The sequence below is a fragment of the Ranitomeya variabilis genome, chromosome 8, assembly GCF_051348905.1.
Source record: "Ranitomeya variabilis isolate aRanVar5 chromosome 8, aRanVar5.hap1, whole genome shotgun sequence".
In the NCBI taxonomy this organism is placed as follows: domain Eukaryota; kingdom Metazoa; phylum Chordata; class Amphibia; order Anura; family Dendrobatidae; genus Ranitomeya; species Ranitomeya variabilis.
Genome location: NC_135239.1, coordinates 186480798 through 186504506, shown reverse-complemented (window position 1 = coordinate 186504506; position 23709 = coordinate 186480798). Strand labels below are relative to the sequence as shown.

The following is a 23709-nucleotide window of genomic DNA, read 5'->3' as shown; positions in this document are numbered from 1 at the left end:
GACTACCGCACTGCAGGAATATATGAAGAACGGAAAGTGTATGAAGCCTTGAACCAAAATTATTGAAATTGAAAGAATCAGAAATGTATTTAAAGGGAACATGTCATCAGTAAAGAATGGACAATAGTAAAAAAATGTCATATGCATCAGTTGCATCAAGGCTTTTGTAATTGCCTTGTGATAATGAGATTATGGAACAGTTTTGGCACCCTCCATTATTATTTAACGACCTTCAGCTCGATTTCGAGCTATGGCTACTTAATGGATGAACGATCTGTAGGAAGATCGATCTTGTGCAAGCCTAGATAGGTCCACCAGGGACTTCTCCGACGTTATCTTGATATTATCAAGCCATCGAGTTACTGGTATTCCTCTTCGCCTTGTTCCATCTATTCTTCCAACCATAAAATCCTTCTCCAGAGATTGGTCAGCTCGTATGATGTCTCCAAAGTAGGCAAGCCATAGCTTGATGATCCTTGCTTCAAGAGATATGTCTGGCTTGAATATGTCTGGCTTGATTTGTTCCAAAATTAATTTATTTGTTCTTCTTGCCATCCAGTCACCCTCTGTACTCAACAAAAGTCAGTGCCAGGACTCTAACAAGTAGCCATTAAGCCCCATAGCAAAATGTGTAATGGGACCTCACATTTCTATGACCACCTTTAACAATGTGTGACCAAACGTGTCTACCAAGATCCTCCTAATGGAAAAAACTTCACATGGGAAAGCTGTTTTTGATTTGGATAAGGTTCACAAACAGGTCTTGTCACATGCTCCTGGAGTGCCCACAAGGGGCCATGGGGTACTCGGGCTGGGTACGGTGGTCACGGTGGCAGTGACCCAGTCCGTGGCCCTGGGTGTCCAAGTTAAAGGGAAGGTCTTTAAAAGGGTTGTTTTGAATAAAGAATGTTCATAACGCCACCTGTGGTGCTCAAAGGGGTCCACTGGGGATGATGTTATTGCAGCAGGGATGATATGGCTTCCCACAGGCGAAGCTTAGTCTCCAGGGCTCCCGGTGTAGAAAGCAAAGATGACAGACGGTGTAGTGCCGGAAAGAATTGGAGGACACAAGGTTGCAGTCTCTTTTACCTTTTACTGGTAGTAAACAGCCACAGTCCAGGGTACGGATCACAGGTGATGGTGAGGTCTGGGCAGCCTGGAAGCGATTTGGAATACCCCTAGCCAAGTTGGGTTGGAAGCCTTCCTTACTGCACTGTGTTGTAGTCCCTTGCTGCCTAAGGCTTCGTACAAGGTCCTCTGTCTCTGTCCTATTAACAGGACAATATCCGTATGGCAGGCAACTCAAGCCTTTTTTCAGGTGTCCCTACTTGTGGCGACTCTGGGCTCTATATGTCGATCTGCCTTTGGATGTAATGGTGGACAGGGACTTGGAATCTGCTGCCCGCCGGTTTCTGCTGTGGGGCATACAGTTACCCCCACAACCTCGGAATTCCGGCCTCCGGTATTCTCGCACTGATCCTGGAGTAAGCCTACTCGCAGCTCCACTCCCAGTATCTTTCCTCTCCTTTGCCTCCTTTCCCCTCACAGTCTTTCACAGACTGCTTTGTCAGGAGCTGCAGAACCTTGTGTCTGCACGGCTCCAGTTCTCCTCCAGACTGACTACCAAACTTCTCCTCCAGCCAAAATATATAGGGAAGCTACCCTCAAACCGGGTCTAGAGCTCCCCCTTCTGGCCTGGAGTCAGAAAAGTGTTGTGTGTACGTGTCACCTGTTAAAGGGATCCCTGTTGCTTCCAGGCATGGCATCACCCTCCCCGTGAGGAAGGCAATACCACTGTGACAGCCAGACTCCTGGGGTGTCACATTCCTCTATCAGCAGCCATTTCAGAGCAGGAGAGCGGGCAGGCCATGAGGAAAGGCTTAATGGCAGGAGCAGAACCTGTAATACTTATATATTAGTAAGTGCCACAAAATCATGTCCCCAGTACATTGGTGATGAATATAAAGTGGAGAATGCCTTTAAATTTAAATTAACCTATACTCGAGAATGCAATATTCGCTACTAGCTATAATCCATTGGTCTCATCCTCCAGTAGAGGTTCTGGCACTCAAATTATAACTCGAACCACTTCTTGACATCCAGGGTACCAATAGATGTAGTTGTATGGTGCGGGATCAGGAGCTGAGCCTGTTGCACTCTGGGTAGATGTCAGCTGTGTTATGCAGCGAGCACCCCTCTCCAACAGCTGGGACCAGAGCTAGCTCAGATCACTGCCGTTTAACCACTGAAGTACTACTTGTAAATCTCTGACATCGGTTTACGTGATGCAGTCCTGTTGGTGCACTGATGCAATCCTCTATCACCTTCTCTGAGTTTAGATTACAGGCTGTCGATGGATTTCCATGGCAGTTGAGGGCCTAATAAAGGCCCCTACAGCTGCCATCTTTGTACTCCTATGAAGTCGAGACATTAGCTGGGCTTCACTGGAGATCTTAAATTTCAATATATACTGCAGTACTGAAGGATGCATTATGTGATTGGCAGCCTGTTTCACGTCTCAATTTTCGGGAAATGAAAATCAAGCAATGTAAATCCACCATAAGAGCATGTGATGGGCCATTAGTGTACAGTATGTGATGATGGTCACTGTCTGTGACAATAAACGGTGTGGGACGGCGGGGATAAAAAATGGTAAATGATGGATGATAGCTGCAAATTATCATTACTATGTTAATAAAGCAGGGTGGGAGGTATGGATGATTACTGCAATAAGTGAAATGATTATAATAGTGTGTGGGGTAATGATACATGATTGAATGATTACTGAAATGTTTAGTCTGCTGACATATATTTGTGTGTGCATTTTTTTTTTATTGTTGGATTTTTTTTTTCAGATGGGAAGTGGGGTGGGTGCCATTTTAATTTTTGAATCAGGTTGTAGAAAATCTGGAATTGACCCTGCCTTGGGGTATGTTCTAATGTGGCATACATGTTGTAGATTCACCTGGATTTGGCAAAAATACAGCATATTGCAGTATCAGAAAAATAAATGAGATTTTAACATATCTTTTCCACATACTGCAAAAAAAAAAATGTAAAAAATCAATCTGAAAATAAAATGCGGTTTGGATTTTAAATCTGCAGCATATCAATTTATGGTGTTGATTTGTTGCGTATTTTCCTCATTGTATTTAATCGGGAACTCAAAATTCGCAGCAGACCCCATTTGTTGGAGATTTTTCTCCAGAGTTCCCAGTGATCTGAAGCTACATTTGAAGTTTATAATAAAGAAAATACAAAACTTGTAGAGATTAATTGATTTCTATAATATCCCCAAAAATTTTGCATTCTGGTGTATTCTAAACTTGTGGAATTTTATTTTCACGAATTTAGCAAAATTGCGACCAGCTGACATTTTGATGGCTTCTTTTAGGAAGAAGATAAAATAAAAAAATATATACTCCACTATCCTAAACCCTCACTTGACTCCTTATGCTCCATCTGCTACTGTTTCATGTGGGGGTACAATGCATGGGATCATGTGAGCCTCAGTGGCAGAAGATTCAAGAGGCGCATAGAGGACCTGGAAAGCAACACACAGCGGAAGTGGTGGAAAGAGTCAATAGGAGTATAGTGTAATGTTTTTTTTTACTCCTCTGTTTATTATGTTTTTGGATCTGGAAAGATCTCAAAGAATAATAAATGTGTTTTCATGGTAATTTAGGCACTTTTGATTTAGACCAAATTTTTTTTGTACCGAGTTGACTCACGTGAATCTGCCTAAAACAAAGTTCAGAAGCTTTGCTCATCTCTAAATACTTCCCTACTCTAGTCATCTGACGTTCTCTGTATAATTCAGAAGTTCTGTCCCATGGTTTTGTGACCACGCTTGCCAACCACAAGTTGCATCCTACACAAGGAACAAATCATCAATACTGGATTCCAGGCTGGACAGAGACCAGTAGAAGAGTAGGTAGGCCATTATAGTATTTTCCAAATTTTATCTTATCTACAGTGGCAAATCAGCAGAAAAAAAGCACTGAAATCCATTATTTCCGATATAATTATTTTGTCACCCTGTGTAAACATATCATTAAATGCCATGTTATCATTTTCAGTGATTGGTGTAAGCAAACAATTGGTTTTCCTACTGTAAAAGAACAGTATCTATCAGCCTCATCAATTATGTGAATTATTTATGAAAATAAGCTTCACATAAGGCAGTCAGCAGTATAAAATCAGCGTAAAACAGCCAAAAACTCTTGAGTTATTCGCACTCACCCTTATTAGCACAGGCCATCCATTTAAGGTTGTCTGCAAAAGCAGCTTCTCTTCCAATCAAGTACGTGAATATACGAACCTGGAAGGGAAATGAGAAAATCCAATCACAAATGTGCTATTTCCTATCAGCATCACCTTTTATACATCAACCTTCCACACATTGTACTCTATTAACTGCTTGCTCGGGAAGTTCTTTCCCAAGTCATTCTCTCAAGCCCCCATACTTATTGACATTTTGGTTCTAATGAATGGGGGAAAAATGCAAGTAAAAACGCATCCAAGAAAAGTGTACATTTTATGCAGCATTTTTCCTACTAATACTCTATTTTTTGCAGCTGAAAAATTTTACACAAACACTCAACATAATATGTGCATATAGGGCATCTGGCATCAGGTTTCATAAGGTAAACTGCATACTAGAGATTTAGGGATAAGCGGACCTGTGGAAGTTCGGGTTCCCGAAACAAACTTTATTCCAAAGTTCGACTTGGGTACCCAAACTTGAAACAGAACCCCTTTGAAAACAATGTGGACCCGAACTTTTGAGCTGTGAAATGTTCTCTCTCATGTTCGACCTTTAGCACCGGACACTAACTGTCCGGTAAGAACCCCACACTTTTACTTCCAGGTTCACTCATCTCTACTACAGATTTTTCTCTTAAAATTCAATTTCGCCATCTTTGCCAATATGCTCCTCAAAAATTCTATTTGCAGTGATAAAATCAATACTACAAAACTTCTAAATGCCCAGAATTCTGAGTTCCCCTTCTTGTGTTTTGAACCTGTTTTGAGCTCTGTAACGCAAGCACAGTCTAATTAATGTTCAAGAGCTCAAGCTATCTGGCTAAAGAAAAATGGATGGTAACTCGTGGTAGCCAACAGCTGTATTGTGATGGCATGTTCGAATATAATATTGGACTACAACATCAAGAAATGTGTGAATGTGTATACTATGTCAGATACACTATTGCATTCATAATTCTGGATTATATTGGATTTTATATTGTCTTTAAAAAAAAGGTTTTGCCTGCCTAGTTAATAAACCAGGAAGTGTACTTTCAGTGACACACAAGCCTTGGCTTCATGATTTCTTTTTAGTAGCAAAATTAGGAAAGAGGGGTATTAAACTGCCCTCTTTAATTGATGTTATTAAGTTATTATTGGTACTGTGCTGTAGTATATTACTGTGGTCGGCGCTCATAGCAATGCAGTAAATCTACTACATAGGGGCAATCTGATGATCGCTCTTATGTAGCAGAGCCAATCCAGTTGTGCCAGCTTCTAGCCTCCCATGGAGGCTATTGAAGCATGGCAAAAGTAAAAAAAATGATTTAAAAAATATGAAAAAAATAAAAAAATATAAAAGTTTAAATCATCCCTCTTTCACCAATAAAACAATAAAAAAATTAAGCCTACACATATTTGGTATCGCCATGTTCAGAATCACCCGATCTATCAATAAAAAACGGATTAACCTGGTCGCTAAACGGCGTAGCTAGAAAAAAATTCAAAACGCCAGAATTACGGTTTTTTGGTCGCCGCAACATTGCATTAAAATACAATAACGGGCGATCAAAAGAACATATCTGCACAAATGTGGTATCATTAAAAACATCAGCTCGGCATGCAAAAAATAAACCCTCACCCAACCCGAGATCCTGAAAAATGGAAACGCTATGGGTATCGGAAAATGGCGCAATTTTTTTTTTTTAGCAAACTTTGGAATTTTTTTTCACCACTTATATAAAAAATAAACGAGACGTGTTTGGTGTCTATGAACTCGTAATGACCTGGAGAATCATAATGGCAGGTCAGTTTTAGCATTTAGTGAACCTAGCAAAAAAGCCAAACAAAAAACAAGTGTGGGATTGCACTTTTTTTGCAATTTCACCAAACTTGGAATTTTTTTTCTGTTTTCTAGTACAAGACATGATAAAACCAATGGTGTCGTTCAAAAGAAAAATTTGTCCCGCAAAAATAAACCCTCCCGTGGCCATATTGATGGAAAAATAAAAAAAGTTATGGCTCTGGGAAGGAGGGGAGCGAAAAATGAAAACGCAAAATCGAAAAAGGGCTGCATCTTGAAGAGGGGTTTTAAACCCGCCTATTTTTTGGGAGTAGAACATGTTTGAATTTGCCATGATTATTTTCCGAAAATTTGTGACTGTCCAGGCAAATGTACAAATGTTGTCAATTATGAACACTCTATTGCATATAGAAGATTTTAAAGGAGCTTTTGTATAATTAAATTGGGTCAGCTATATTAGACTCGTTTCTCTGCCCCAAGCAACTTTTCCCCTTCTCCGAATCATCTTTGTAACAGGTAAGAAAATAATATAATCATTAGGGTTGTATGCAGAGTATGAAGGTGAAAGAGCATGGAAATTTACATTTTCTGTTTCATTTTATAGTAGTAATAATCATAATAATTATGTTACATGTAATTTGTGCAGTGATATTTGCAATAACTACAGCCTGAAAATGATTTTATGTAAGTAGTATCATTAACTAGAAGAAAACAATCTATAAAAAGATCAGAAAATGTCAGATATAAATGTACACTGTGTGCAGAATTATTAGGCAAGTTGATTATTTTTATTATCGATCAACAACTATGTTCTCAATCAACCCAAAAGACTCATAAATACCAAAGCTTAATATTTTTGGAAGTTGGAGTGGGTTTTTTTTTTTAGATTTGGTTATTGGATATCTGTTTGTGCAGGTAACTATTACTGTGCAGAATTATTAGGCAACTTAATAAAAAACAAATATAATCCCATCTCACTTGTTTATTTTCACCAGGTAAACCAATATAACTGCAAAAAATTTAGAAATAAACATTTCTGACATGCAAAAACAAAACCCCAAATAATTAGTGACCAATATAGCCACCTTTCTTTATGATGACACTCAGAAGTCTCCATCCATAGATTAAGTCAGTTGCTTGATCTGTTTATGATCAACATTGCGTGCAGCAGCCATCACAGCCTCCCAGACACTGTTCCGAGAGGTGTAATGTTTTCCCTCCCGGTAGATCTCACATTTTATGAGGGACCACGGGTTCTCTATGGGGCTCAGATCAGGTGAACAAGGGGGCTATGTCATTATTTTTCCTTCTTTGAGACCTTTACTGGCCAGCCACGCTGTGGAGTAGTTGGAGGCATCTGATGCAGCATTGTCCTGCATGAAAATCATGTTTTTCTTGAACGATACCGACTTCTCCCTGTACCACTGCTTGAAGAAGTTGTCTTCCAGAAACTGGCTGTAGGTCTGGGAGTTGAGCTTCACTCCATCCTCAACCCAAAAAGGTCTCACAAGTTCATCTTTGATGATACCAGCCCACACCAGTACCCCACCTCCACCTTGCTGGTGTCTGAGTCAGAGTGGAGCTCTCTGCCCTTTACAGATCCAGCCTCTGGCCCATCCATCTGGCCCATCAAGTGTCATTCTCATTTCATCGGTCCATAAAACCTTTGAAAAGTCAGTCTTAAGATATTTCTTGGCCCAGTCTTGACGTTTTATCTTAAGTTTCTTGTTCAAAGGTGGTATTTTTCAGCCTTCCTTACCTTGGTCATGTCCCTGAGTATCTCACACCTTGTGCTTTTTGTTACTCCAGTAATGTTGCAACTCTGAAATATGGCAAAACTGGCGGCAAATGGCATCCTGGCAGCTTCACGCTTGATTTTCCTCAATTCATGAGCAGTTATTTTGTGCCTTTTTTGCCCAACACGCTTCTTGCGACCCTGTTGGCTATTTGTCATGAAACGCTTGATTGTTCGGTGATCATGCTTCAAAAGTTTGGCAATTTCAAGACTGCTGCATCCCTCTGCAAGACATCTCACAATTTTAGACTTTTCAGAGCCCGTCAATTCTCTCTTCTGACCCATTTTACCAAAGGAAAGGAAGTTGCCTGATAATTAAGCACACCTTATATAGGGTTTTGATGTAATTATACAACACCCCTCCTCATTACAGAGATGTACATCACCTGATTTACTTAATTGGTAGTTGGCTCTCAAGCCTGAACAGCTTGGAGTAGGACAACATGCATAAAAAGTATCATGTGATCAAAATACAACTTGCCTAAGGGTACGTGTCCACGTTCAGGATGGCCGGCGCTTTAGATGGAGCGGAAAACTCTCTTTGCCCAAAGCTCTGCCCCTTCTGTAGACGTGATGATGCCGGATGTGTTCATTGCACACATCCGGAATCTCCGCACCCCATTCATAGGGCCCTGTGTTTTACCTTGTGGCAGCGCAACGTCGCTGCAAGGTAAACGGACATGCTGCGATATAAAAAGACGCGCCACATGTCTGGAATCGCAGGGCCGCCGGATGCGTATTACCACGCATAGTGGAGACGGGATTTCATAAAATCGCCTCCACTGTGCTGTAACATCTGGACGCTGCGGATTGAACACCGCGGCTCCACGCAGCGATCAATCCGCAGCTATTCCGGATGTAATACGGCCTGTGGACACATACCCTAATAATTCTGCACGCAGTGTAGGATATCTGTTATAAGGCATAGCTTAAAAAAGATGTTCTATTGGGAAAACAGTGAGGTGAATATAAGGATTGTTTTCTATTTTTTTAATATCTTACCGTACTTTTATTATGCGACGGGGTTTGGAGTGACCCTAGAGCAGGGAAGGGGAATCTTTTTTCTGCCAAGGGCCTTTTGGATACTTATACCATCCTTTGGGACCATGTCATACAAATCGCGCACTAACTCGGTCCTGATGAAGGCACTGGTGTCAGGACGTAATCTTTCATTGCATGCTTCTCAGCGTTCAGTAGTGAACACTACATGTGCATGCTCACAGGTCAAGAAATGAAAAACATGTCAGCCATCAAAACAATGTTGCCAAGCCAGTGAAAAGGTCATTGCATAAACAGCTCGGGGCTTGAGGTTCTCCACCCCTGCCCTAGAGCATTATAAGGGAAATTAAATTAAATTTAAGGAAAATATCTCTCCGTGAATCAAATTTCCTGGAAAAATCTGTTTGCACAGGTGAATTTGAATTTTGTTTAATCCGCATATCTCTATTTCTAACCTCTCGAACATGTTTCGCCTGCTGACTTCATCAGGGGAATGAGGCTAAAATGGGCAAAAGAGGGACCCGAAAGGGTTTATTAAAGTTTCTGTCTGTGGGTGACCAGAACTCGCCACCTCTCGTGGCAGCCTGTTCCACTCATTGGTCACCCTCACTGTCAAAAAGTTTTTCTAATATCTAATCTGTATCTTCTCCCTTTCAGTTTCATCCCATTGCTTCTTATGTTTCCATGTGCAAATGAGAATAAGGATGATCCCTCTACAATGTGACATCTATTCAGATATTTTTAGAAAGCAATTAAGTCTCCACTTAGTCTTCTTTTATGCAAGCTAAACATTCCCAGATCCTTTAACCGTTCCTCATAGGACATAGTTTGTAGTCTGCTCACCATCCTGGTAGCTCTTCTCTGAACTTGCTCCAGCAGTAGGGTTGAGCGAAACGGGTCGATCATTTTCAAAAGTCGCCGACTTTTGGCTAAGTCGGCGTCTCATGAAACCCGATCCGACCCCTGTGCTTGTCGGCCATGCGGTACGCGACTTTCGCGCCAAAGTCGCGTTTCAATGACGCGAAAAGCGCCATTTCTCAGCCAATGAAGGTGAACGCAGAGTGTGGGCAGCGTGATGACATAGATCCTGGTCCCCACCATCTTAGAGAAGGGCATTGCAGTGATTGGCTTGCTGTCTGCGGCGTCACAGGGGCTATAAAGGGGCGTTCCCGCCGACCGCCATCTTACTGCTGCTGATCTGAGCTTAGGGACAGGTTGCTGCCGCTTCGTCAGAAGCAGGGATAGTGATAGGCAGGGTCCACTAACCACCAAACCGCTTGTGCTGCAGCGATTTCCACTGTCCAACACCACCTTCGGTGTGCAGGGACTGTGGAAGCTATTTTTTTTTTTTTTCCCCTCAGCGCTGTAGCTCATTGGGCTGCCCTAGAAGGCTCCGTGATAGCTGTATTGCTGTGTGTACGCCACTGTGGAAACCAACTGCTTTTTTCAAAGCACATATCCTCTTGTTCCTTCCTTTCTGCACAGCTATCTTTTTTGTTTGTCCACACTTTTTATTTAATTTGTGCATCAGTCCACTCCTATTGCTGCCTGCCATACCTGGCTTACATTACTGCAGGGAGATAGTAATTGTAGGACAGTCCCTGTTTTTTTTTGTTTTTTTTGTGGGAGATTAAGATTGGCATTTCTGCTACAGTGCCATCCCTGTGTGTGCCATCTCTCACTGAGTGGGCCATAGAAAGCCTATTTATTTTTTCCGTGATTTGTGTTCTAAATTCTACCTCAACACAAAAACACTACATCAATCAGTGGGAGAAAAATATTGGCCTCAGTCAGGGCTTGTGTGCCACTGCTGTGTGTGCTATCTCTCATTCAGTGGGCTATAGCAAGCCTATTTTTTTTTTTTTTTTTTTTAATATTATTTGGTTTCTAAAGTCTCCCTGAAAAAAAAAAAAATACCTAAAAAAACAGTGGGAGAGTAATATTGCCCTTTCAGCTTGTGTGCCAGTCTTGACTCCTGGGTGTGCCACCTCTCTCCCTCTCATTCAGTGGGCCATAGAAAGCCTATTTATTTTTTTTTTTAAATATTATTGGGTTTCTAAAGTCTCCCTTAAAAAACAAAAAATACATAAAAAAACAGTGGGAGAGTAATATTGCCCTTTCAGCTTGTGTGCCAGGCTTGACTCCTGGGTGTGCCACCTCTCTCCCTCTCATTCAGTGGGCCATAGAAAGCCTATTTATTTTTTTTTTTAAATATTATTGGGTTTCTAAAGTCTCCCTTAAAAAACAAAAAATACATAAAAAAACAGTGGGAGAGTAATATTGCCCTTTCAGCTTGTGTGCCAGTCTTGACTCCTGGGTGTGCCACCTCTCTCCCTCTCATTCAGTGGGCCATAGAAAGCCTATTTATTTTTTTTTTTAAATATTATTGGGTTTCTAAAGTCTCCCTTAAAAAACAAAAAATACATAAAAAAACAGTGGGAGAGTAATATTGCCCTTTCAGCTTGTGTGCCAGTCTTGACTCCTGGGTGTGCCACCTCTCTCCCTCTCATTCAGTGGGCCATAGAAAGCCTATTTATTTATTTTTTTAAATATTATTGGGTTTCTAAAGTCTCCCTTAAAAAACAAAAAATACATAAAAAAACAGTGGGAGAGTAATATTGCCCTTTCAGCTTGTGTGCCAGTCTTGACTCCTGGGTGTGCCACCTCTCTCTCATTCAGTGGGCCATAGAAAGCATTTTTTTTTTTTCCTTGATTTGTGTTCTAAAATCTACCTCAACACAAAAACACTACATCAATCAGTGGGAGAAAAATATTGGCCTCAGTCAGGGCTTGTGTGCCACTGCTGTGTGTGCTATCTCTCATTCAGTGGGCTATAGAAAGCCTATTTTTTTTTTTTTTTTTTTTTTAATATTATTTGGTTTCTAAAGTCTCCCTGAAAAAAAAAAAATACCTAAAAAAAAAAAACAGTGGGAGAGTAATATTGCCCTTTCAGCTTGTGTGCCAGTCTTGACTCCTGGGTGTGCCACCTCTCTCCCTCTCATTCAGTGGGCCATAGAAAGCCTATTTATTTTTTTTTTTAAATATTATTGGGTTTCTAAAGTCTCCCTTAAAAAACAAAAAATACATAAAAAAACAGTGGGAGAGTAATATTGCCCTTTCAGCTTGTGTGCCAGGCTTGACTCCTGGGTGTGCCACCTCTCTCCCTCTCATTCAGTGGGCCATAGAAAGCCTATTTATTTTTTTTTTTAAATATTATTGGGTTTCTAAAGTCTCCCTTAAAAAACAAAAAATACATAAAAAAACAGTGGGAGAGTAATATTGCCCTTTCAGCTTGTGTGCCAGTCTTGACTCCTGGGTGTGCCACCTCTCTCCCTCTCATTCAGTGGGCCATAGAAAGCCTATTTATTTATTTTTTAAAATATTATTGGGTTTCTAAAGTCTCCCTTAAAAAACAAAAAATACATAAAAAAACAGTGGGAGAGTAATATTGCCCTTTCAGCTTGTGTGCCAGTCTTGACTCCTGGGTGTGCCACCTCTCTCCCTCTCATTCAGTGGGCCATAGAAAGCCTATTTATTTTTTTTTTTAAATATTATTGGGTTTCTAAAGTCTCCCTTAAAAAACAAAAAATACATAAAAAAACAGTGGGAGAGTAATATTGCCCTTTCAGCTTGTGTGCCAGGCTTGACTCCTGGGTGTGCCACCTCTCTCCCTCTCATTCAGTGGGCCATAGAAAGCCTATTTATTTTTTTTTTTAAATATTATTGGGTTTCTAAAGTCTCCCTTAAAAAACAAAAAATACATAAAAAAACAGTGGGAGAGTAATATTGCCCTTTCAGCTTGTGTGCCAGTCTTGACTCCTGGGTGTGCCACCTCTCTCCCTCTCATTCAGTGGGCCATAGAAAGCCTATTTATTTTTTTTTTAAAATATTATTGGGTTTCTAAAGTCTCCCTTAAAAAACAAAAAATACATAAAAAAACAGTGGGAGAGTAATATTGCCCTTTCAGCTTGTGTGCCAGTCTTGACTCCTGGGTGTGCCACCTCTCTCCCTCTCATTCAGTGGGCCATAGAAAGCCTATTTATTTTTTTTTTTAAATATTATTGGGTTTCTAAAGTCTCCCTTAAAAACAAAAAATACATAAAAAAACAGTGGGAGAGTAATATTGCCCTTTCAGCTTGTGTGCCAGTCTTGACTCCTGGGTGTGCCACCTCTCTCTCATTCAGTGGGCCATAGAAAGCATTTTTTTTTTTTTCCTTGATTTGTGTTCTAAAATCTACCTCAACACAAAAACACTACATCAATCAGTGGGAGAAAAATATTGGCCTCAGTCAGGGCTTGTGTGCCACTGCTGTGTGTGCTATCTCTCATTCAGTGGGCTATAGAAAGCCTATATTTTTTTTTTTTTTTAATATTATTTGGTTTCTAAAGTCTCCCTGAAAAAAAAAAAAAAACCTAAAAAAAAAAAACAGTGGGAGAGTAATATTGCCCTTTCAGCTTGTGTGCCAGTCTTGACTCCTGGGTGTGCCACCTCTCTCCCTCTCATTCAGTGGGCCATAGAAAGCCTATTTATTTTTTTTTTTAAATATTATTGGGTTTCTAAAGTCTCCCTTAAAAAACAAAAAATACATAAAAAAACAGTGGGAGAGTAATATTGCCCTTTCAGCTTGTGTGCCAGGCTTGACTCCTGGGTGTGCCACCTCTCTCCCTCTCATTCAGTGGGCCATAGAAAGCCTATTTATTTTTTTTTTTAAATATTATTGGGTTTCTAAAGTCTCCCTTAAAAAACAAAAAATACATTAAAAAACAGTGGGAGAGTAATATTGCCCTTTCAGCTTGTGTGCCAGTCTTGACTCCTGGGTGTGCCACCTCTCTCTCATTCAGTGGGCCATAGAAAGCATTTTTTTTTTTTTTTCCTTGATTTGTGTTCTAAAATCTACCTCAACACAAAAACACTACATCAATCAGTGGGAGAAAAATATTGGCCTCAGTCAGGGCTTGTGTGCCACTGCTGTGTGTGCTATCTCTCATTCAGTGGGCTATAGAAAGCCTATTTATTTATTTATTTTTTTTCTTATTATTTGGTTTCTAAAGTCTCCCTGAAAAAAAAAAAAAAACATAAAAAAACAGTGGGAGAGTAATATTGCCCTTTCAGCTTGTGTGCCAGTCTTGACTCCTGGGTGTGCCACCTCTCTCCCTCTCATTCAGTGGGCCATAGAAAGCCTATTTATTTATTTTTTTAAATATTATTGGGTTTCTAAAGTCTCCCTTAAAAAACAAAAAATACATAAAAAAACAGTGGGAGAGTAATATTGCCCTTTCAGCTTGTGTGCCAGGCTTGACTCCTGGGTGTGCCACCTCTCTCCCTCTCATTCAGTGGGCCATAGAAAGCCTATTTATTTATTTTTTTAAATATTATTGGGTTTCTAAAGTCTCCCTTAAAAAACAAAAAAAACATAAAAAAACAGTGGGAGAGTAATATTGCCCTTTCAGCTTGTGCGCCAGTCTTGACTCCTGGGTGTGCCACCTCTCTCTCTCTAATTGTGGGCCATAGAAAGCCTTTTTTTTTTTTTTTTTTTTTTAATATTATTTGGTTTCTAAAGTCTCCCTGAGAAAAAAAAAAAATAAATTAGGTGGGAGATTAATATTGACATTAGTGCTTGAGTGACAGTCCTGCGTGTGTGTCATCTCTGTGATTTTGTGCCACAGAAAACAGAGTGTGTAACATTGTGCCTGATTTTCCTTGTGGTCTCACCAACCTGTTAAGGGATATTGAAATCATACTGAAGTTATAGCTCACCGTGTAAGTTGTTTGACAGCAACAAATAAAGTTACTTTGGTTAAGATTTTAAAACAATGAGGAAGTCTGGTGCAAGAGGTCGTCGTGGGCGTTCATTGTCAGCTGGTAATGATGGTAGTGGTAGTGGAGCATCAGGTGGTCGTGGGGATAAAAATATTCCACCTAAGTCTGGAGCTGTGGAGCCAGTTTCGTCGTCAGGCTACACAAGGCCTCGAACGCTCTCTTTTCTGGGAGTAGGAAAACCGCTTTTAAAGGCGGAGCAGCAACAGCAAGTTTTGGCTTACATTGCAGACTCAGCCTCTAGCTCTTTTGCCTCCTATTCCGAAACTGGTAAATGTAAAAGCAGTGCGTCGCTTGTGGATGTTCACGGTCAGGGACAAGTCGCTTCCTTGTCCTCCTCAGCAAAAACTACAACAAGAGAGAAGGATGCAGCAGGCGACACAACGGGTCACTCCATGGAGCTCTTTACACATACCGTCCCTGGCTTAGAAAGTGAAACATTTAACAGGCCATGCCCATTACAAGTATATTCTGACATGGAGTGCACTGATGCACAGCCACAGCCAGAGTACTATGCTGCTCCTTTGACTCAGACCACCACATTGCCCTCTCAGGGTACAGATCCACAATCAGACCCTGATGAGACTATGTTGCCCCGCCACGAACGCTATACCACCGACCGACACAGTGACACAGACGAAGTTGCACACGAGCTCGAAGAGGAGGTAATAGATGACCCAGTTATTGACCCCGATTGGCAGCCATTGGGGGAACAGGGTGCAGGCGGCAGTAGTTCAGAAGCGGAGGTGGAGGAGGGGCCGCAGCAGGCATCAACATCGCAACAGGTTCCATCTGCCGGGCCCGTATCTGGCCCAAAACGCGTGTCAAAGCCAAAACCTGTTGGAGCACAGCGTTGCCATCCGGTTAAAGCTCAGTCTGCAATCCCTGAAAAGGGATCCGAGTATAGGAAGAGTGCAGTCTGGCATTTTTTTAAACAACATCCAACTGATCAGCGCAAAGTCATCTGTCAAAAATGTTCAACTAGCTTAAGCAGAGGTCAGAATCTGAAAAGTCTAAATACTAGTTGCATGCATAGACACTTAACCACCATGCATTTTCAAGCCTGGACTAACTACCAAACGTCCCTCAAGGTTGTAGCACCCTCGGCCAATGAAGCTAGTCAGCAACGCAACATCCCTTCCGTCACTGTAAGGCCACCATTTTCCGCACCACCGGCAGTATCTGTGCAGGTTTCTTTGCCAGCCAAAAGCAGTCAGGGTCAGGGAATCACCAGTTTTGTAGGAGGAAATATTGCATCTAGGGCACCGGCGGAAACAATACCGTCTCCAACCGTCTCTCAGTCTGCCATGTACACCGGCACACCCGAAAGTTCCACGATCTCCAGCTCTCCAGTCCAGCTCACCCTACATGAGACTCTGGTTAGAAAAAGGAAGTACTTATCCTCGCATCCGCGTACACAGTGTTTTAACGCCCACATAGCTAGACTAATCTCGTTAGAGATGATGCCCTACCGGTTAGTTGAAAGCGAAGCTTTCAAAGCCCTGATGGAGTACGCTGAACCACGATACGAGCTACCCAGTCGACACTTTTTTTCCAGAAAAGCCATCCCAGCCCTGCACCAGCATGTTAAACAGCGCATCGTCCATGCACTCAGGCAATCTGTGAGTACAAAGGTGCACCTGACTACAGATGCATGGACCAGTAGGCATGGCCAGGGACGTTATGTGTCCATCACGGCACACTGGGTGAATGTGGTGGATGCAGGGTCCACAGGCGACATCAATTTAGGGACAGTTGTGCCTAGCCCACGGTCTAGGAAACAGTTGGCTGTAGGCGTTCGCACCCCCTCCTCCTCCTCCTCCTCGTCCTCCTGCAGAAGCTACAGCTCTTCCACAGAACGCAGTCTGCCAACCACTCCATCGGCAGATGACACTGTTGCACACCAGTTGTCCCATTATGGGCCAGCTACTGCCAAGCGTCAGCAGGCTGTATTGGCTATGAAGTGCTTGGGCGACAACAGACACACCGCGGAAGTTCTGTCCGAGTTCTTGCAACAAGAAACACAGTTGTGGCTGGGCACAGTAGATCTTGAGGCAGGCAAGGTAGTGAGTGATAACGGAAGGAATTTCATGGCTGCCATCTCCCTTTCCCAACTGAAACACATTCCTTGCCTGGCTCACACCTTAAACCTGGTGGTGCAGTGCTTATTGAAAACTTATCCTGGGTTCTCCGACCTGCTCCTCAAAGTGCGTGCACTTTGCTCACATATCCGACGTTCGCCTGTACACGCCAGCCGTATGCAGACCTATCAGCGGTCTTTGAACCTTCCCCAGCATCGCCTAATCATAGACGTTGCAACAAGGTGGAACTCAACACTGCACATGCTTCAGAGACTGTGCGAACAGAGGCGTGCTGTTATTTATTTGTGGGAGGATACACGGGCAGGCAGTAGGATGGCAGACATGGAGTTGTCAGGTGTGCAGTGGTCTAAGATACAAGACATGTGTCAAGTCCTTCAGTGTTTTGAGGAATGCACACGGCTGGTTAGTGCAGACAACGCCGTAATAAGCATGAGCATCCCCCTAATGCGTCTGCTGATGCAAAGTTTGACGCACATAAAGGAGCAGGCGTCTGCACCAGAGGAAGAGGAAAGCCTTGATGACAGTCAGCCATTGTCTGGTCAGGGCAGTGTACAGGACGAGGTAGCGGGCGAAGAGGAGGTGGAGGACGAGGAGGATGATGGGGATGAGTATATTTTTAATGCCGAACCTTTCCCGGGGGCACAGGAAATTGGTTGCGTGTCACGGCCGGGTTCTGGTTTTTTGAGGGACACAAGTGACGTAGATTTGCCTGCAACTGCCCCTCAACCAATCACAACCGGAGATTTTACAACTGGAACTTTGGCCCACATGGCGGATTATGCCTTACGTATCCTAAAAAGGGACACACGCATTACGAAAATGATGAACGATGACGATTACTGGTTGGCCTGCCTCCTTGATCCACGCTATAAAGGCAAATTGCAAAATATTATGCCACATGAGAACTTGGAACTAATATTAGCAACCAAACAATCAACTCTTGTTGACCGTTTGCTTCAGGCATTCCCAGCACACAGCGCACGTGATCGTTCTCACACGAGCTCCAGGGGGCAGCAGACTAGGAGTGTTAGGGGTGCACACATCAGAAGTGGCGTTGGACAGAGGGGTTTTCTGACCAGGTTGTGGAGTGATTTTGCTATGACCGCAGACAGGACAGGTACTGCTGCATCAATTGAAAGTGACAGGAGACAACATTTGTCCAGTATGGTTACTAACTATTTTTCATCCCTTATCGATGTTCTCCCTCAACCGTCATTCCCATTTGATTACTGGGCCTCCAAATTAGACACCTGGCCAGAATTGGCAGAATATGCATTGCAGGAGCTTGCTTGCCCGGCAGCAAGTGTCCTATCAGAAAGAGTATTCAGTGCTGCAGGTTCAATATTAACCGAAAAAAGGACTCGTCTGGCTACCCAAAATGTTGACGATCTAACATTCATTAAAATGAACCACAACTGGATTTCGAAATCTTTTGCCCCACCTTGCCCGGCCGACACCTAGCTTTCCTATGAAAAGCTCTTGCCTGTGAATTACTTTTCTAATGTCTAATTTGCTGCAGCTGATTGTACAGCATACGACATGTTTACACCTCCCTAAATGGCCAAACTCCCCACACGGGGCCGTGGTATCGCGACTTGGCGCAAGCACCCGTGAGACTGCTGTTTGTCTGAAGAGGTGGGTGTGCTCGCTTTTGGTTGACGGCATTGCTACTGGGTCCCTCATAGTACAATGTAGTGTCTCTGGCGGTGGTGGTGCACACCCAACGTCAGACACACCGTTGTAACATGAGGGGCCCTGGGGCGGTCCCGCCGGCCTCTAGAGAGTTCCCCCCTACCCCAGCTCAAAATGTGCTCTACCACATGCAAAATTATGTCGCACAGCTCCACCAATCTTTAGTCTATTCGCTGACATCATTCAATGTCTGGCACTGACAATACAAATTTGTAGACATCTATGATGCAACTTAAAGTAGTCTGTGTCTGTGTCCTATATTGGCACCATTAAATAGTTACTGCCAAATTACTATGTCAGAAACTCAGCAGATGAGCCCACCCCTGTACCTAAGTATGCCACCTTTTTTTTTGTTTTGGTTGTTTTGCGAGACATTAACATCTATTTATATTTTGGGAGTACTGGGACAGACACTCCTTGCACTACTCCTCCACTCACCACCAAGCTGCCCGTGTATCCATGTAACCGCTGTAAAACTGCCATGAGCCTATTGTTTGTTATTTTAGGCCTTTGAAGCCTGTCTGCGGTCCCTCCTTCCACTAGTCCTCCACTGACCAGACCACTGCTGCCCGTGTACCCCTGGAACCAATTATAAAGTGCCTACAGCCAGCCCATTTTCTTATGTTAGGCCTTTGAAGCCTGTCTGCGGTCCCTACTTTAAATACTCCTCCACTGACCACCAAGCTGCCTGCCCGTGTATCCATGTAACCGCTGTAAAACTGCCATGAGCCTATTGTTTGTTATTTTAGGCCTTTGAAGCCTGTCTGCGGTCCCTCCTTCCACTAGTCCTCCACTGACCAGACCACTGCTGCCCGTGTACCCCTGGAACCAATTATAAAGTGCCTACAGCCAGCCCATTTTCTTATGTTAGGCCTTTGAAGCCTGTCTGCGGTCCCTACTTTAAATACTCCTCCACTGACCACCAAGCTGCCTGCCCGTGTATCCATGTAACCGCTGTAAAACTGCCATGAGCCTATTGTTTGTTATTTTAGGCCTTTGAAGCCTGTCTGCGGTCCCTCCTTCCACTAGTCCTCCACTGGCCAGACCACTGCTGCCCGTGTACCCCTGGAACCAATTATAAAGTGCCTACAGCCAGCCCATTTTTTTATGTTAGGCCTTTGAAGCCTGTCTGCGGTCCCTCCTTCCACTAGTCCTCCACTGACCAGACCACTGCTGCCCGTGTACCCCTGGAACCAATTATAAAGTGCCTACAGCCAGCCCATTTTTTTATGTTAGGCCTTTGAAGCCTGTCTGCGGTCCCTCCTTCCACTAGTCCTCCACTGACCAGACCACTGCTGCCCGTGTACCCCTGGAACCAATTATAAAGTGCCTACAGCCAGCCCATTTTCTTATGTTAGGCCTTTGAAGCCTGTCTGCGGTCCCTACTTTAAATACTCCTCCACTGACCACCAAGCTGCCTGCCCGTGTATCCATGTAACCGCTGTAAAACTGCCATGAGCCTATTGTTTGTTATTTTAGGCCTTTGAAGCCTGTCTGCGGTCCCTCCTTCCACTAGTCCTCCACTGACCAGACCACTGCTGCCCGTGTACCCCTGGAACCAATTATAAAGTGCCTACAGCCAGCCCATTTTTTTATGTTAGGCCTTTGAAGCCTGTCTGCGGTCCCTCCTTCCACTAGTCCTCCACTGACCAGACCACTGCTGCCCGTGTACCCCTGGAACCAATTATAAAGTGCCTACAGCCAGCCCATTTTCTTATGTTAGGCCTTTGAAGCCTGTCTGCGGTCCCTACTTTAAATACTCCTCCACTGACCACCAAGCTGCCTGCCCGTGTATCCATGTAACCGCTGTAAAACTGCCATGAGCCTATTGTTTGTTATTTTAGGCCTTTGAAGCCTGTCTGCGGTCCCTCCTTCCACTAGTCCTCCACTGACCAGACCACTGCTGCCCGTGTACCCCTGGAACCAATTATAAAGTGCCTACAGCCAGCCCATTTTCTTATGTTAGGCCTTTGAAGCCTGTCTGCGGTCCCTACTTTAAATACTCCTCCACTGACCACCAAGCTGCCTGCCCGTGTATCCATGTAACCGCTGTAAAACTGCCATGAGCCTATTGTTTGTTATTTTAGGCCTTTGAAGCCTGTCTGCGGTCCCTCCTTCCACTAGTCCTCCACTGACCAGACCACTGCTGCCCGTGTACCCCTGGAACCAATTATAAAGTGCCTACAGCCAGCCCATTTTTTTATGTTAGGTCTTTGAAGCCTGTCTGCGGTCCCTCCTTCCACTAGTCCTCCACTGACCAGACCACTGCTGCCCGTGTACCCCTGGAACCAATTATAAAGTGCCTACAGCCAGCCCATTTTTTTATGTTAGGCCTTTGAAGCCTGTCTGCGGTCCCTCCTTCCACTAGTCCTCCACTGACCAGACCACTGCTGCCCGTGTACCCCTGGAACCAATTATAAAGTGCCTACAGCCAGCCCATTTTCTTATGTTAGGCCTTTGAAGCCTGTCTGCAGTCCCTACTTTAAATACTCCTCCACTGACCACCAAGCTGCCTGCCCGTGTATCCATGTAACCGCTGTAAAACTGCCATGAGCCTATTGTTTGTTATTTTAGGCCTTTGAAGCCTGTCTGCGGTCCCTCCTTCCACTAGTCCTCCACTGACCAGACCACTGCTGCCCGTGTACCCCTGGAACCAATTATAAAGTGCCTACAGCCAGCCCATTTTCTTATGTTAGGCCTTTGAAGCCTGTCTGCGGTCCCTACTTTAAATACTCCTCCACTGACCACCAAGCTGCCTGCCCGTGTATCCATGTAACCGCTGTAAAACTGCCATGAGCCTATTGTTTGTTATTTTAGGCCTTTGAAGCCTGTCTGCGGTCTCTCCTTCCACTAGTCCTCCACTGACCAGACCACTGCTGCCCGTGTACCCCTGGAACCAATTATAAAGTGCCTACAGCCAGCCCATTTTCTTATGTTAGGCCTTTGAAGCCTGTCTGCGGTCCCTACTTTAAATACTCCTCCACTGACCACCAAGCTGCCTGCCCGTGTATCCATGTAACCGCTGTAAAACTGCCATGAGCCTATTGTTTGTTATGTTAGGCCTTTGATAGCCTGTCTGCGGTCCCTACTTTAAATACTCCTCCACTCACCACCAAGCTGCCTGCCCGTCTATCCATGTAACCGCTGTAAAACTGCAATGAGCCTATTGTTTGTTATTTTAGGCCTTTGATAGCCTGTCTGCGGCCCCTACTTGCAATACTCCTCCACTGACCACAATGCTGCCTGGAGTGCCTGCCTGTGTATCCATGTAACCGATGTAAAACTGCCATGACTGCCTACTGTTTGTTATTTTAGGCCTTTGATAGCCTGTCTGCAGCCCCTACTTGCAATACTCCTCCACTGACCACACCAATGCTGCCCGTGTACCCCTGGAACCTATTTAAAAGTTCATAGAGCCTAGTTATATATTTTATTTACTATTAATAAGGCCATGATGGACTACGCTGTACCACGCTACAAGCTAACCAGTCGACACTTCTTTTGCGAGAAAAGCCATCCCAACCCTCCACCAGCATGTAGAAGACCGCATTGTCCATGCACTCTGGCAATCTGTGAGTACAAAGGTGCACCTGACAACAGACGCATGGACCTGTAGGCATGGCCACGGAAGATTACGTGTCCATTACGGCGCAATGGGTTAAATGTGGTGGATGCATGGTCCACAGGGGACAGCCTACTAAGTCTGTCTGCAGTCCCTAATTCAAATTGTCCTCCACTGTCTAAATCGGAGCTTCCACCTTCTGGCTTTCGGCCTATAGTATCAGAAATTAAACTGCATTTGGCCTTCAACTTTGGTTAGGGCCTACTAACGGCTTCTGCCGCTCCCTGGTGTTGCCCTCAACTAAATAAAGCTGAGCTTCAACCTTCCGGCTCTCATTAAGTGGTTTTAAAAAAAAAAAATGGTGGTTAGGGCCTACTAACGGCTTCTGCCCCTCCCTGGTGTTGCCCTCAACTAAATAAAGCTGAGCTTCAACCTTCTGCTCCAAATTACCATTTTAAAAAATGCAATAGGCTTTTCCGGCCTACTAAAGGTGTCTGTCTGTGTGCCCCTGCCTGGTGTTGCCCTCAACTAAATAAAGCTGAGCTTCAACCTTCTGCTCCAAATTACCATTTTAAAAAATGCAATAGGCTTTTCCGGCCTACTAAAGGTGTCTGTCTGTGTGCCCCTGCCTGGTGTTGCCCTCAACTAAATAAAGCTGAGCTTCAACCTTCTGCTCCAAATTACCATTTTAAAAAATGCAATAGGCTTTTCCGGCCTACTAAAGGTGTCTGTCTGTGTGCCCCTGCCTGGTGTTGTCCTCAACTAAATAAAGCTGAGCTTCAACCTTCCGGCTCTCATTAAGTGGTTTTAAAAAAAAAAAATGGTGGTTAGGGCCTACTAACGGCTTCTGCCCCTCCCTGGTGTTGCCCTCAACTAAATAAAGCTGAGCTTCAACCTTCTGCTCCAAATTACCATTTTAAAAAATGCAATAGGCTTTTCCGGCCTACTAAAGGTGTCTGTCTGTGTGCCCCTGCCTGGTGTTGTCCTCAACTAAATAAAGCTGAGCTTCAACCTTCCGGCTCTCATTAAGTGGTTTTAAAAAAAAAAAAGGGTGGTTAGGGCCTACTAACGGCTTCTGCCCCTCCCTGGTGTTGCCGTAAACTAAATAAAGCTGAGCTTCAACCTTCTGCTCCAAATTACCATTTTAAAAAATGCAATAGGCTTTTCCGGCCTACTAAAGGTGTCTGTCTGTGTGCCCCTCCCTGGTGTTGTCCTCAACTGAACAAAGCTGAGCTTCCACATTCTGGCTTTCGCCCTATACTATCAGATATTAAACTGCATTTGGCCTACTAGTGTGGTTAGGCCCTTGAAACAGTGTCTGCTGCTCTTGGGTTTGCTACTCCACTGAACAAAGCAATGCCGCCTGTTTAGTCCTGTTACCAATTTTGAACTGCATGTAGCCTACTTTATTCTTTGGCCCTATATCTGTTTCCTCCTCATCCTGCCCATTGCCCAGCCACTGCTAAATGAGTCTGCTGGTACATTGACCTAGACCACTACATTCCCCTTGTACTCTACACAGCCAGAATCTGACCCTGCTGAAAGTAAGGTTCCCCTTCCCGCATGTTATACCACCTTACACAGGGACAAAGAGGAAGGTGCAGATGAAAGTGCAGGTTCCTTCATCAGGTGGGGGGGCATACTCGTTGGCGACGTCACTGGCACAGGGCCCCTCAGAGTACGCAAAAGTGT

The 23709-nt window shown here is 43.7% G+C and overlaps 1 protein-coding gene across 3 annotated transcripts in view; it reads right to left on the bottom strand.

Moving 5' to 3' along the window:
* CACNA2D3 (calcium voltage-gated channel auxiliary subunit alpha2delta 3) overlaps window positions 1-23709 on the bottom strand; it is a 1029735-nt gene that overhangs the window by 459724 nt on the left and 546302 nt on the right. For all 3 annotated transcript variants that reach the window (XM_077278410.1, XM_077278408.1, XM_077278409.1), the window contains exon 12: window positions 4243-4321. In XM_077278410.1, coding sequence (XP_077134525.1) covers window positions 4243-4321 — 79 coding nt within the window. The remainder of the gene's footprint in view (window positions 1-4242; window positions 4322-23709) is intronic.